Here is a 16,082-nt window from a genome sequence, read left to right as displayed (position 1 = left end):
ATTGCTGTCTCATGTTCAGTTCTTCATCCACCAGTACCCCCAAGTCCTTCTCTGCAGGGCTGCTTCTAATCTGTTAATCTCCCAGACTGTACAGATATTGGGGAATGCCACTATGCAGGTGCAGGCCATGATCGTGCACCTGGCCTTGCCAAACTTCGCGAGATTCATACGAGCCCACTTCTCTAGCCTGAAATCTTTCTGGGTGACATCCATTCCCACTTGCAAACCAACTGCACCTGCTCAGCATGGTGTCATGTGTAAATTTGCTGAGGGCATGCTCAAACCCATAGCATTGCATGATACTGAACCCTACAGATCACATTAGGGACACGAGGGACAGCACTTATTTCTGATCTCCATTTGGACATCAAGCAGTTGACTGCAAATCTTTGGATGCAGCTCTCTATGTAATTCCTCATTTATGTAACAGTTCATTCTTCAAATCCCCACATCTCCAGTTTAGGGACAGGTGATATTGTGGGAGACACCATCAAAAGCCCTACAGAAGGAAAACCTTTATACAATTAATTATATACAATCAGAACACTACACACATATATAACACCAAAATTGAGACTGTTATAGCCATATATTCTCAATTAAATTGTTGCCTTAGGTCCAGAAGTAAAAAGGATTCAGAACTACTGAAAAAGCAGGAAGATACCTCATTTAATACAGTTCAACAAGGATATTGAGAGGATACAGCCTTTCCTCTTTGCTTCCATCCCCTCACTTCATATGCATGAAAATTACCTGAATGACTTCTTGCCTTCAGTCATTCATTTCAACAGGCCATGGTATGTTCAAGCCCTACACAATGCACCCTGCTGTGATGGTGGAAATAATTAAGATTTGTTTTCCCAGAGAATGACTTTTCCATTTTGCTGGCCATCAGAGCATCATGTTTTGCTGTCACTTTAAAGAGTCAACAGAAGAGTATTAAATTATTTCTGCAATCTAAGCTACTCATTCCTGGTTTGTTCAAGTATCCATTATCCTCAAAACAGACAAGGCAATATACAAAGCCTCTGTATTTAGTGAAGTCTAGTAAATGGTCTCTGAGGGAAAGAAGTCAGCTCCCAGGATATTATTTTCCCACACACAAACTCAGGTTTCTACGAAAGGGTTGCAACACCCACCCCACCAAACCCATCACCATCTCCACAGAAGCACAGCCACCAGGAAAGCTGGAAACCTGCTTCTCCATCTTCTCACGCCCACCTGAATCACATGCACACACCTGGTGGCAGCTGCCACCCAGGCAGCCTCAGCTGTCCCATCAGGGCACAAAGCCAGCCCCAACAGTCAATTGATGTCCCAATGGAGCAGAGACTGCACAGGCACTGCATCCTGCTCTGCTGACACTGCCTCCTCCCACTCATGCACTTTCCTCATACCTAAATGCACACTTCTGTGCAGGATCTGCTATGTGAACCATAAGGTCTGCAGTCAGAAATATCACTGCTCTGCCCTCCAGTGCAGCTGGATACTGGACTGCTTTCTTGGGATACAGTTTGACAGCAACCCATCGCACTTCAGGAAATCTTCTACTTTCTTTGTGCAAACAGAACAGCTACAGATCCCAGCTTCTGACTGCCTCATGAAGTTTATTAAGCAGAGAAGGGTGTAGGAAAGTAATTTCTTTAAATGGCAGCCCCAGGTGATAGTCCCATACCTTTATTTCCCCAGAGACGACAAAGAAAAGCTCTGGGGCAACGCTGACAAAGCAGCTATGCATGTCCTCCTATGCCAGGTGAAGCTGCTGCCATCTCTGTGACAAAACCCATGAAAAGCTGCATCACCCCACAAGCAGTGCCTACCACCAAGCCTACTGGGCCAGGCTGCTGTAGCAGTGCAAGGGCAATCTGGGAGCTGCAATACATGACCTCCAAGGCTGGACTGTACCTCTAGTCCAGGGGCCAGGAGCACACTTAGACTGCTGGGTCAAAGCCAAGGTTTGACTACCATGAGGGCACCTGTTCCAGGCAGACTGCACTGGGGTGAAGCAGGCATCCCTGAGACTAGCTGCATGCTAGGGCAGGCTGGTATGCTGCTGCAAGAGCCTGGGCTCTGGGGAGGAACAGAGGTAAGGCACGGGGCTCTGCAGCTTTCTTCCTTCACCATACCCACCCACATCCATACCACTCACTCCTAAAAATAATAGAAAAATAATCTGGCCTTCTGAAAAATAAAGCCTATATCCACAGATACACACAAATAAAGACACAATCTGCAGTATGCAAAAAGCACATGTATTTCTCTCTCTGTAGAGTCTCACCTGGCATACAGTATGCTAAAACAATCTAAATTTCTCTTTTTCAGAACTGACATCTTAGTCACTTTCTGACTACTTAAAGACTACACCAGCACAAAGTAGTTCAGCCCCTGCCAGCATCCTGTAAGGAGAAGCAGTCCATCACTGAGCATAATGGATAGAGAAACTTAAGTATTTGTCATACAGAAAGAGTGACAGTGACAAACCATATCGAGCCCTTCACAAGGGCAAATGTTTAGTCACAGTTGTGTTTGTAAGTACTTCAAGAGCAGTGTACATTGTGCTAAGCACTGTATAAATACAAGGCAGCTAATAGGTCCTTTCTCAAAGAAAAAATAGAGTCTGGTTCACACCACCAAGACAGTACAAAGGACAGGCAGGGACACACTCCGTATCAGAGAAGATCTGTGCCAGTTCAGAGTGTAAAGCATACACATCCCCCTCACTGAACACTTTTATCAGTTAACAGAAGGTAGTTTTCCTCAGCTTTGCTTATGTTCACCACAAGAGCAGAAAAAACAAACCAAAATATCCTGGCAGCAATCTCTTTCCCTCAGCCTGTTCAAGAAGGCTTTGCCAACAGAGCTTTACACACAGTTACTGTAATAGACACAAGAACTTGATAAAACAGACAAAAGAACATAATTAACAGACTTGGAAAGAGGCAGTGTTGGTTTCCTGGTGCTTTAAATTAGCACTGATAGCAGGAAAGGAGTTGATTCACTTAACAGGGCTGGTGTAAGGGAAAGAGGAAGAGGAAAAAGGAAAGGGGAAAGGCAGAGCAAGAGAAAGGAAAGTAAAAAAGCAAAAGCTAGAGACTGTGCACAGGTTGTGGGTTAAACTTTGCTTGTGTTCTCATGAACTTCACATGGTGATAACATTAGTTATGCACCACCAGGCACATACACAAGGATCAGAACCAGATCCAATCCATCATGTTACATTTATTCCAACAAATATTTTAGTGCTAGCCTTTGTGTGAACACAAGAAAGGGAGGGAAGAGACAAAGAACTTTTGATAGTTATCCACAGCAGAAACCACTTTTTCTGTTGATTCACCTCATGAGGAAGCTGCAGTTTATTAGTGGTCTGTGAGCTGGAGAGCAGATGCTACCATACATGCACAAGACCAGACACCTCAGGCATCAGTTTTGCACTTTCCAGCAAGATACCAGCACCATTTGGGAAGGAGATACCACACACGGTGATCTCCTCACACCATCAGCCCTCACATACCCCTCTGGCCATCTTTTGAGTCCCTCTACCTGGATCATGTTTAAGTGGGTGACTCACACTTCCTTGTGTGCATCTAGAATTACTCACAACGAAGGGTCATCCAGGCCAGCCAACATGACTGTGCAGAAATCATTCCTTCTCTTTGCCAGAAAGCGTTCCCAGGAAATGGATGAAGATATAAACAAAATCCAGATCAGAGTTTTTTAAGTCATCCAATGCTGCTGACAGTCAAAAGCCCAGCTATCAACACTTACAGTTTCTTCTACTAAAGCCACCATAGCTACAAGACACTGATCATTCTCAATCATGTTCTACAGTAGAACATTGTTAATTGTCCCTTTATTACCAACAAGGAACTGTATCAAACTGAGCCAAATTAGAGAGAAAAAGGGAGTGTTAAATTCTCAGTAGGACAAAAACCTCCTTTTTTCAAACACCAGCTATTATTTATCATTTTATCATGACTATTTATGTTCTTTATTCTTGAACATGAAATTATATGCAAAGGTAATCATAAAAGAAGTTTAAATGTTTACCTAGTTGCTTAAGTAGAAACAAAATTCTCATATCAATTACCTGTAGCAGATAATTTACATGTGCTTTAAATCAATAATTATTGAGGCTACATTATTCAACCTAACTTTTCTAATTAATGAATGCCAAAGAGATTGGAGAATAAGAGATAAGCCACCTCTATTGCACATCCTCCTCAGTGATACTGATTCAGGCCTTGTAGTCACAACATTAAAACCAGGATGAAAGGTCCTCTCAGTTTCACAGTTAATGCACATTGACTGCCACCAGGAAAGTAACACATTTCATAAAACCATACAAATGACCTTCACCAGTCACTAAAGGAATGCAGCAGACAAGTTCCAGCTGCTCAGAGTAGTGCTGGGAAAAGTCCTGGTGGCCATTTACATCATCTGCCACTTCAGGAACACCAAACAACCTGAAAAGACATAAAAAGCAGTACATACTGATTTTCTATCAGATTCTTGTATCTTCAAGTGTTCACTTTTATGAAGTTAAGAGTTGTTTTAATTAATTACTTTTAACCAGTATATGACAACTTTCAGCATCTAATAAGATGCTCAATACATAGGTCAAAGTAGTAGAATGGCAGAAGACTCTTTTCCTTTGAGAAGGGGAAAATACTGAGCAAGTTAAGTTCTTAAATGAGAGAATGAACTATTCATAATGTTCAAATACATTCCCAGGGAACTCATGGTAACCAGTTTAAATTCAAACAACACAGGAGCAAGAACTAGACTTTATCATGACCAAGACCAAGTAAGAAACATGTCAAGTGCTGCTACATCATAAGGCCAGCACGTGGGAATTCAATGTGGGAAACAAATCAGAAAGCAAAAAGGTCATTGCATAAAGTAAACAACCATGTCAACAAATCTTGCCCGTTTCTAATTTAAGACCATTGACATTGTTTACAGAAGTATTTTTATTAATATGTGATACTTTTTTTCCATTCTCCTTCCACTAACATGCAGTTACAGGACATCACACATAAATACTAGCTATACTGTGGCATACATTTTTACTGAGTATACTCAATGCTGAATATTTCCAAGGAGTTGTGGCATCTCAACACAACACTAGTACCAAAACTATGATTTCAAATACCAAGCAAAACAAATAAGAAGTTACAATCATAAGATGAAGACACTTTATAAACCAAATTATTTTCAACTACTGGTGCTCAAAAATAAAATAGTTACAAGCAACTAAATAGCTATTTAAAACCCCAGATTAACAGGGGGTGGCAGGAGGAAGTAATACTCATCACTGAGATATGCTGGAAATGTTGATTCTACTAGATGACAGACATGAATTTAAGGAGCAGCAAAGCTGAAAAGCTAAAGATAGTTCAAATCAGAGAACACCTAAAATACTCAACTGACAACATGACTGAAGGAGGGAAGATCTATCAGAGCAAATAGCACAGCAAGGCAATAGTAATTCTGTAGGTCTTCCTCTATCCAGTGTATTTATCAATGCATTTACATAAGCCTACACTATAATAACATGCTTAATGTAACGGTAACAACCTCAGCTTGCAATTAAGCCTCATTACATAACAATAGCAGCAGGGGCAGTTGGGACCCTGTTTACCACTGTCAGTTATTTCTCTTCTAAGACTAGGTTATCCTCCTATTTATAGTTTATTAAGCCAAGGTAACTTCAAAGGGACCCTTACAAATATTCCTGCTAACCAGGTTGACTATTCTCATTAGCAGCTAACAGGTAAAGGAACAGATTTCCTTTGGTGCCTCTACCAGGTTCAGCTCTAGTTCTTGAGAAGGTCCCCCAAATACTCCAACAACTGGGATGATAACCAAGCCAAAGAAGCAGAGTCAAACTGTATCCCACTCCCAGAGCATTGACCAAGTCAACAATACTTACAGTCCATATTACTATACCAAGCTTTCAAGTCCAGCAAGGGAGATGCTGCCTACACCTTGTTCTTAGAGCAGAAAGCAACAGAAATTGAAAGGAGGGCAGAAAACTGGCATTTTCTTTGCTGTAGTTATATCTGGGAGACATCATAGACTACTACATATTATTGCTTTTATGATAGAAAGTAGTCACTCTTACTATAACTCATAACCTATTGGAGAAGAAAATTTTATTTTTGTGCTTCTTGGCTAATATATATCCTAGGCCTAGAAAAGGTCTAGTTGGTCTTCTCATAAAAAGAGACTAAGAAAAAAGTAGACTAAAAATTGACTTTTTCAAGGCCATCTCATGCAAGCACTAATCCTTTTCCACCCAGATTATTCCTCTTTTCTACCAAGGCTGTTGTTTTTTAAGCTTTGGCTATCTTTGAGTGAAGTTATATTTTACAGTTAAATTCAGCATGGAAAAATACCAGAAGTAATTAGACTGCAGAATATTTTACCAACCATTGAGTATTTCCTTGCTTGCACCACAAAAACTGAACTGCAAAAAGGACTAGACACTATCTTAGGTGATGTCACCTTGGACAGAAAAAATTGACTAATCAATCTTTTTGATCTCTTTTCTTGCATGACTAATACATTGAACTCCATCATTCTTCTTCCCCTCCCAAGAAAAACACTTCTGAAATGTCTTTGACCTCAGGTATCTTAGGTCATGTGAAATTAATTACCATGAATAGGTATAATTTTGCCTTTCAAAAGATTTAACACAGTTGCTAAGGGTTAGCAGTGGAGCTACAAAATGTCTTCAGAAGTACAGGACCTGGCATTTACTATTATGACAAAACAACCCTTAGAGGAATGAAAATTAAGGAGCAGAAATGGAGAAAAACATCTATTCACAGCACATCACACCACACAAAAAGCTAAAAGACTTTGCAGTTAACAAATTAATGCCTGGTATAATGAGGAATTAACTGTTTCAATTTTAAGATGCACATAAAGCCACAACACCCCAAAGCACTCCAAGCACAGCTTATCAGTTCTCCTACTGGCCTCTCTTCTCTCATTTTTCTTTGGTGTCCTTCCAGGGGAAGAGACACACCAGAGCCCAGGCAGGGAAATGCACAGGAGCCCCACACTGAGCCCTTGCCTCTGCAAAGGCTGGCTTGGAGCTCAGCCCTGGAGGATGCATGCAGCTCCCAAGCTGCACTTCCACCTCTTTAATCCTAAAGTGAAACGTATTTTTGGGACAATCACAGAGTAGGAAAAAGCACTTAAGATGCTGTAAAAGTGTGGGTTGCCTGGTTCATTCACACTGGCAGGTCCTGGCCTGGCTCCAAGCCCTGTCAATGCTGGCCAATGCAGATGTCAGGGCACTAGCACAGGACCTGGAGGAGCAGAGTCACAAACACATATGCAGCAAGAACACAGCAAATGCAGAACACTGTGCATAAAAAAAAAGAAACTGAGCTTGGATTGGATAGCGATGGGAACACATGATGGAAAGGAAAGGGAGGCCCAGCACTCAGGAATCCAAGGGCTTGAATGCAGCTCCTGACACTTTGGAACAATGCCCCAGCCAGCTCCATTCAACAGCCTCCCATATCCAAGACTTATAACTGAGGGGCAGGGAAACCTAGTGTCATTTTCACTGAGTACTGCAAATCTCTGGGTTTTTATGCCCTTTTCCATGAGCACAACCTTCTTAGTCAAAAAAAAGCTTTTTTTGCCATTGCTGTGGGAAAATTTCCCAAATGCAGTGAAGAAACAAGGTTTTGGTAAAAAGAGTCTCAGTTTGTCATTGCTGCATCTGTAAACTTCCCCTAGTGAGTGACAGCAGTAAGTTCCGACAGGCTGTGACAGACCTGACTCCATGGGTCTAAATTAAGGTAAGGAATCATGTTTCTTGTGCTGACTTTGTGTTCCAGCTGCCAAGTTCAGGAATAGCAGAGGAGGAGAGGATCCAATCTGAAAGGAAATTTGGAAAAGTACCACCTTGGAAAATGGGAAAACTTAAGCCAACAAAGACTGAATCCTGCAAGAAGGTAAAGGGAGGGCAAGGTTAGTACTGCTGAGACAAAGGGAGATGCAAAAATAGGACTGACCACAGAAGCATCAAATCCTGTAAAGGCAGGAGAGGGGAAATGAAGGGCAGATGGAGCAGGTCTGGAGCTTTAAAAAGAAAAACTGGGTCTTGATAGGAAAAAAAAGTAAAGTGACAAAGGCAATAGTGGACATGAAATAGGCAGGGCACTCTAACTCCAGATCTGCAAGGATTTGCCAGGCAGGCAAGGCTTCTGACATGAGAAGGTGTAATAGTAAGTGAGGGGGGAAAAAAAACAAACAAACAAACCAAAAACAGGGTCAGAGAATAGGAGTAAAGAAAGAAAATAGGGCAGAAAGAATTGTACTTGCAGGGTTCTAAAGTGGGACACAAGACTCCTGAATTCCTTAACAAGCCTATCAAGTTTCTAGAAACCTTCTGGAGTTGCAAGTATGAGTTTTCATCCACTATTCTGCACTGTAATTATAATCTGAAGCATCGGAGATCTGCAAGATGCAGCTAAAAATACCAGGCATGCTAATAAAACATGTATGTAGATAAAGATTGAAGTTATTCAGATATTTGGACAAACTAGGGGTGATTACAAAATCTTGGTTCACTTTCTCTTTACCTACGTGAAACAAATAACATGTGGGTACTGGAGCACTAAATTATCCTGCCAACTTGAATTCAAACTCCATTGTTTGCCAGAAGCTGCCCTGTAACTCATCAGAATCATTTAAAACACCATTTTACAAGCAATTACTAACTATGTGCCAGATTAAGAGACTTCTCCTTGGTGACACCAGCATAATCATCTTCAAGTCCCAATTGCTGATCAAGCTTCATGTGAAAACCTAGATATTTTGAATGGTTTGATTGAGTTAGCAGAAGAGATAAACCTTCTGAATTCTGTCAAAAGAATCAAAACCTCTGTTTCATATCCAGAAACATCAAAGAAATGCCAAATCCTTTAGAATAATTTAGCTAAAGTATCAGAATGGGCACTCAAAATTAGTAGCCAGTTCTGATGTTTACCCTTATTTGCAGAGGCTAAAAACCACTGTGACAATACAGCATTTTTGCATAGCAGAAAGGTGTTCTGAAAATAATATGTATGAACTAGTAAGTATTAATGAGGATAAATATAGAAAGGGATAAAAGGATAAAAAACAATGCTACATAGTGCAAAGAATATATATCAGCAACCCATAAATCTAGATAGTTTAATTGGTAAGGCCATGCCACAGGAGAACAGTTAAATCAATCTTGAAATTAGACTGGAAAAAGAAATGGAAAAAAATACAGTAAGTAAAAACATGACATGGCTTTATAAATATATGCTGAAATGCTCTGTCCCAATATTTGTTGGAGTATAAACTTCCCTGTTGGTTAAAGCTCGGTAACAGACTATTCCTCTAACAATTTTTATTTCCTTTAATTTTAACAAAATATCCTTACTACACAGCCCTCATAGGCTTGTGAGCTGTAGTGTGTACAGCCCTCCTAAGGTGTGTCTAAGAGAGGACTGAGTCTTGGCTGAGGACATTTATTGAGCTTAAAGCTCGATCCATTTTAAATGTTTGTGCCTTGATTTCAAGGCACAAACATTTAAACACAAGCAACACACACAAATAAAAGGCATCATTCTAGCACAGTTTAAACCAAGAGCTCAAAACCAAGTTACTGTTCTGGGAACTGCACCAAGAACTCTTATCTCGCCAATCAGAGTACCAAAGCAGGCACCTCACAGCACACTTGAGATACATGAAGTGTTTAACTCGCCTACCTACTCTCTGATGAGAGTAGGGAAAGACTGCTCTCTTCTTAGACCCTTTATAAAACCTTATTGAAATGAAAAACTCAGCATTATGCAATTGCAATTTTACAATTTTTCTATGCTAAACTAGTTTATAAAGGCTCAACAGATCACTTTTTATTTGGTTAAACGAAGGGCAAGCACAGGGCAAGCAAGTATAATTAACATGGAAAGACAAGCAAAACTCTTGGAATGAAATCTTAATTCCACACAAAATATTTAAGTTACCACATTGTTTTCTGCAATGTAAGATTACATTTAACCAACCTCTAAAATCTCTCTACCCTACTAAGCAGTTAATCAATCTAGTTCACATTAAAAGAATTTTAAACAACCTGAATGACTTGGTACATAAAAAAACTTCGACGCAACAGGACTGAAATCCTGATTGTTTCCATTTTTAAGGTACAGTTGAAACTAGACATTCTTACTTGAGGTGATTTCTACTTCACACCACCATTTTCCTTACAATTTGAACATGCCAGTCTTCATAAATCTGTATCTTGTCATGCCAGAATAGCCATGCTCAAATCTGAACTGGACATGCAGCAGTCAGAGTATGTCCTTTTATAAGGGTCTCTTTAATCATTAACAAGGCTTTCATTGCTTCAGGTGTTTAATGGGCCATGAAGTTGCAGAGTTACAAAGCTACAGCTACTTCAAATCCTGTGAGTATCTGACCATACCCTGTGCCAGGGAAACCCAGGAGATTAGCAGGATCTATCTGATTACACAGCACAGAAGGAAAGACACTTCATAGGATATATCCACGTGAATATAAGCAGAACGACTGAAAACAATTTTACCATCTTCAATACAGTGCCCACAGCACTCACAGATAAATGACCTGGCACATTCTCAATATGACTGTCATTTCCATGTTCATGTCATCTTTATGCCAGCTACAGGACTACAGGCAGTCCTTTCCTTCTCACCACATTTTCTTTCCTTATTTGATCCTGCCTTAATGCTCCTCCTGCAGGACCACCACTCCTGGGCAGGAATCAAAAGTGAGCATAGAGCAACCAGCTACCCACACACACACACTCATCCTCTGAAGAGCAAACTAGCCAAGAATGCATTGGATGAAGAGTGCTGGATATCAGCTTTCAATCAAACCAAACCTAAGCCAAAATGACTCAACCAAGGCCACAAGCCTTGCATTGCCCAGTGTCCTATTGCACAGGAAGGAAATGAAGGTAAAAATTCCTTACATTACTGATCAAGAACTTCAGAAGGGCAGCACTCCATAAGCAGCCATTCATTTCTAAAGCACTGTTGCAGCTTTATTTGGAAAAGAAAAAAAAACAAACCAACAACCAAAAGAACCACAACACACACCCCACACCCCTTTTTATATTTATATCTGCTTTCAGGATTTCACATGCATGCTGCCCTTAAATAAGAGCACACAAAATAGTAATTACCCCATTTGCAGCACCACACTAGGTAGAAAAAAAATCATGAGCTTTCCCTGACAAGATTCCAGGTTCTTTCACACATCCAAACTACAAAGTAGGAAAACTCTCCACCGACAGTTATGCTTCTGGGCAAAGCGTCATTTTTCTCTATCAGCAGAACAGTGTAAAATAGCAGGCTTTAAATAGCATTCCAAAGCAAACTTCACTTCCTTTATCATCCCAAACCATGAAAGATCCTTCAAGCCAGCAAAGAGAATTAAAATGAGAAACGCACAGCATGAGAGCCAAGGAAAATTCAAAATGAGCAAGTAATTATATAAAATTTCAGTTGGGACTCAAGTAGCAACACCAGGTAGCTTCAACGAGAGGTTTGAAGAATAAAGCTGACTCAGCAATGGAGTAAACATAGTGATGAAGATTTTGAATCTTCTGCAATGCTCTTTGAAAACTGCATGTAGAAATAAACTAAACCAAGCCAAAACTAAAAACCAAACAGACATGTCCATGCAAATAACTACTGCAATTTATTAACAAATAGAATGTCTCATTTTTTCTTAAAGCACAGCATCAAATGTTTGTGTTCATAAGAAAATTGAAGGAACACTACAGTATTTTATCTGTTTTCACCACACACACTGACATTTTACTCAGATTATTCAACAAGAGTAAGAGCAAAGTATATTTAACCAAAATTACTCTAAACAGTGAAGCAAACAAAATAAAGTAGTACATCCAAACCAACATTACCTTGGAAAACCGAGCATTTATCCATTTTGTAAAGGTTTTTTTCTGTACATCATTGTGTTCATCTGGAAAGAGAGAATAAGAAAACAATGAGTGAAAGTGCATTCTTCTCAATGCCAGAGTGTTCAATACAGGTCACATTAAACACTGTCCTGAGAAGCCGGAGAATTTTTTGCCTTCTGTCAACAAAGGTGTTCACCCATCTACAACACTTCGGTACTTGCAGAGTCACACAAATGTTTTGCCTTTGCTAGTAACCACAGCAGCTCCTTTGCATTAGAATCAGCTTCACAGCACCTCCCCAAGCTCGTTTCTGATGCATAAAATTCACAGGCTCCCATCTGGTGAAAAACAACCTATGAAACCATGGGCTTTTAATTAACAGACTTTGTCAACACCTTTTTGCCTGAATGCATTACTCCAAAAGGTGCTGAGGACCTTATTCAAGCTTCTGATGCAGATAATAGCCTCTGTGGTAGCAAAGCTGCTGGGACAACTCTTGAAACACTGGCCTTACCCACCCTCAGCCTGCTTTTGCACCTGGGTTCAGAACCATGTTAGTGATCTGTCACAGACAAGTTCAGCTAAGGTGTGGGAAGGGCTCAGCAGCCCTTCCCTTCACATGTCCTGCTGGTGTGACACCAAAGTACAACCTAGGGTCTGGGAGACAGCCAGAAGGACCCAGCAGGACAAGGAGGAAAGGCAGGCAAGCACCTATAGGGAGGAGCAGAGGCCTCCAGCTGTGCAGAGAAGGCAGCTTTCCAGGATGCCTAAGGAAGCCATTTAGGAGTCACCTGCAATTTTACAGAGCCTGTCCCACTAAACCAGGGTGAGTCACCTCCAGCACAGGACAGACACTCCTGCCTGTATCACAGGACACATCTTGGGTAAATTGCACCGAGCACAGCTCAAGGGGAGCCTGTGCTTCATCACCTGTACTTAAATGACAGTGAAATAACTGCTGACAACCAAACTAGACAAGGGAGGTTTACCCAGCACTGATTTCCAGGTCTGCTTGCTGCAGGCAGGAAAATACATACATGCAGCCTGTCAAAGGCTTTAACCTCCAAACCCTTCACAAACCACAGCGAGGGCACTCAGTGCCTTACATCAGGCAAACTGGGCTGCAGCCCAGATCAGGAGCCTCCAAGAGCCCTTCAAGTCTCCATCAGCTTTTTGGCAGACCAGTCTTGAGATACCCTTCAGGCAACCACAACATGCTGCTGTCTGATTGTCTCTTGCAGAACCTCTTGGTGGCAGCTGGCATCAATTTTTCCAGAATCCATACCACTAAGCAGCAAACCACAATGGTTTCCAGACTAACTGTCTCTGCACTTGGAATGAAGCCATAGAAAAAGCCCGATTGCAACTCAAATTTTCTACTTCATGCAATCTGAAGCAATATCAGATTATGATTAAAATGCACCACTTATAAGATCATATACCTCAGCAATTAGAGTTATACAATAAAGTTATCTATAAAATACAGATATTAAAAAAATAAAAACCACAGAATACATCCATAAGATTTCCTAGATCAATGATCTCAACATTTCTCATTTCTGGCCTAATAGGCATCTGAAGCTGACACTACCCATGTATTTACATCTAATATAGCTAGCCAAACAGCTGCTACAAACACAAACAAATAATCAGATATGTTTTACCTAACAGCAAGGAATAGTGGCTACAGCTCAGTCCAGATACAAGAAGTCACATTGGTAAGAGATGAAGTGTCCTGACAGTTGAAAAACTTAAACTGCATGAAATTGTTCACATCCATTTAAATTATAACCTTTGTTCTGGGCTTCTTTTAGGCTACAGCTGAAAAACCTGCTTAGGACAATTGTGCATGTCAGCCAGGAGCCACTGTTTCACCCTTCTATGCCCCTCCTCTTTGGCAGCTCAAGCTGATCCAACAAACCCTACTCCTGAGTCACACCTCAAGCTCAACCAGACATCAAACACAGCACAATGGATTAAAAGATTTTTCTGAGCAAGCTTCAAGATAGCTATAGCATGTGCACAACATGCCATGCTCAGAATGTTTAAATTCAAGGTGTTGTTTCACAGGAGTATCATTACCTAAGACACCTTGTTAACCCTGTCTTTTCTCCTCAGTGGCATACAGCTCCTTGCCAAAGACCAAATCAAGTAACTTCCTGGTAGATCCTAAGCATCCCTCTCACAGGAGCCTGGCAGACAACATGAAAAAAAATATATATATTTAATCCATTTTTCCCCTACAAGTCTGTTTCCTTTCTTTCCTTTTAAGACACAGGAATAGACTAGATTGACCCAAATGCCACTGTTGGAACGATGTTTTACATTAGTTTTAACTGCAAATATTGTTTGTATTGAACATAGTGAGATTCAAACATGTTTCTCTTTCTAAATATCATTCATTAACCAGTCTCCCCAACTACACCCCTATGTACCATGATGCTTTCTTTTCTAAGGTTCCATTTGCTTTTTCACTTCCTTAAGCATCTGTGAGAATGAAGAGTAACACCACAGTTTAAGGTATCACATCTTTCAAGATTACTACTCCTTACCATGACAAAGGCAAAGAACAGAGAGACCAGAAACAGTTGCATGACTGTGTAAAAGGAGAGGAATATTCATGAAAATGGGTTCTGGATTTATAAATCCAGTGCAGTAGAAGCTCTACACACCCCACTCTTGGAGCATTCAGCCCCCTCCCGAGCACAGGCATGGCAGGAGGTGACAGCTCTGCTCAGCATTCCACAGCTCCAGCCTGCCAGGACTCCCTCAGCAGGCCTTGCTCCTACAGCTGCTCCCCAGCACCTCAGACCAGTTGTGGCAGTGCTCCTGCTAGGTGTGCTGAGGCTGCACACACAGCACTTACTGAAATTCCAGCCCCTTTTCACTCTTCAAAAAGAGGGTTTTCTAGGAAGGGAGAAAAATCCACCAACATCCACATCTTTGATAAACACAAACTGCCTGGTCTTGATAAAAGACTTGGTGAACGAAAGTATATGAATGCATGTACCCCCTTACTATCCCCCTTAAGAAGCAGAGCATCCCCCCTTATTTTTTAAGCAAGGAATGAGAATCCCCACAACTTCCTGAAATACCTTGGTCAGTTATAAAATCCATAGACAACCCTTGCCAGTCAGACTCTGCTTCTATGTTTGCTTTATAAAAGCCTTTGAAACTAGGATTTTGTAACTGGCCATTACAGCTAGTTTTGGCAAGCTTTCTCCTCTAAACCCCTGCAAAAGAAAACGAAAACAAAAAACAAACAAACAAAAAAAAAAAAAAAAGGCCAGTGTTTGGATAGCAACATTGACAAGTTATTTTATCCCTCAAAGTAATTTTCTATAGATTCCTACAAGTCTGTAAGGCTAACCCCCGGAGGCTGACATTATGATTCTGATAACAAATTAGCCACGTTCAGTCAAAAACAAAGTATCACCATTCAGCAAAGCACACAGTAATCCAGCCAGTCAACTTCTCACACAAGACATTAAAAATGTCAGCAAGTTACAGCCCAATGAGAAACAAATTCACCAAGTTGCTAAAACATTTGTTTCCTTTCACACTGCTGCAGCCTGACAATAAAAGCCAAGGACTGACTCGGGGCCAAATTTTGCTTCATTACCTACTGACTGTTTCCTCTGGCCAACGTAGCTCTGCCTGCCCTCCAGGCACTTAATGGACTAGCAATGGACAATGTCAGAACAGTTTGTTCCTTTAAGAGGAAATAAAAACAAACCTAAACACACACACACACAGAATTAAACTCTTGTGATGACAACAGAGAGAAGAAAAGCTTCCTATCCCGGATGCCTGTTTGCTGAAGCCTGCCTCTGTTACACAAGATGATGTATGTCCACCCAAATGGAGCGCGCTCGGAACAACCGGCTGGGGTGATCAGATGCCCAGGCTGTGTCCTGGCACTCAGTCGCCCCCAACAGCTGCTTTTGTAGCCTTACACACCCCCTCCACCCACAACACTAGATTTAATTTCGTTTGGGGCATCTATAAAACACTAGATGTCCAAGTCCAAGTCCAATCTATTACTTGGTGAATATCATATTGGAGAGCAAAAAGGAATCTAAATTATCTAAAATTAGAGGTAAAAAGCTAAAGCCTCACT

General features: G+C 40.9%; 1 protein-coding gene across 5 annotated transcripts in view; it reads right to left on the bottom strand.

Moving 5' to 3' along the window:
• Nucleotides 1-16,082, bottom strand: part of UTRN (utrophin) — a 334,555-nt gene that overhangs the window by 265,281 nt on the left and 53,192 nt on the right. For all 5 annotated transcript variants that reach the window (XM_079299176.1, XM_079299179.1, XM_079299174.1 and 2 more), the window contains one exon: nucleotides 11,963-12,024. In XM_079299176.1, the coding sequence (XP_079155302.1) occupies nucleotides 11,963-12,024 (62 nt within the window). The remainder of the gene's footprint in view (nucleotides 1-11,962; nucleotides 12,025-16,082) is intronic.

This window comes from Erithacus rubecula (assembly GCF_903797595.1).
Source record: "Erithacus rubecula genome assembly, chromosome: 2".
Classification (NCBI taxonomy): domain Eukaryota; kingdom Metazoa; phylum Chordata; class Aves; order Passeriformes; family Muscicapidae; genus Erithacus; species Erithacus rubecula.
The sequence above is the reverse complement of the archived record's forward strand: the minus strand, read 5'-3'. Positions and strand labels throughout refer to the sequence as shown.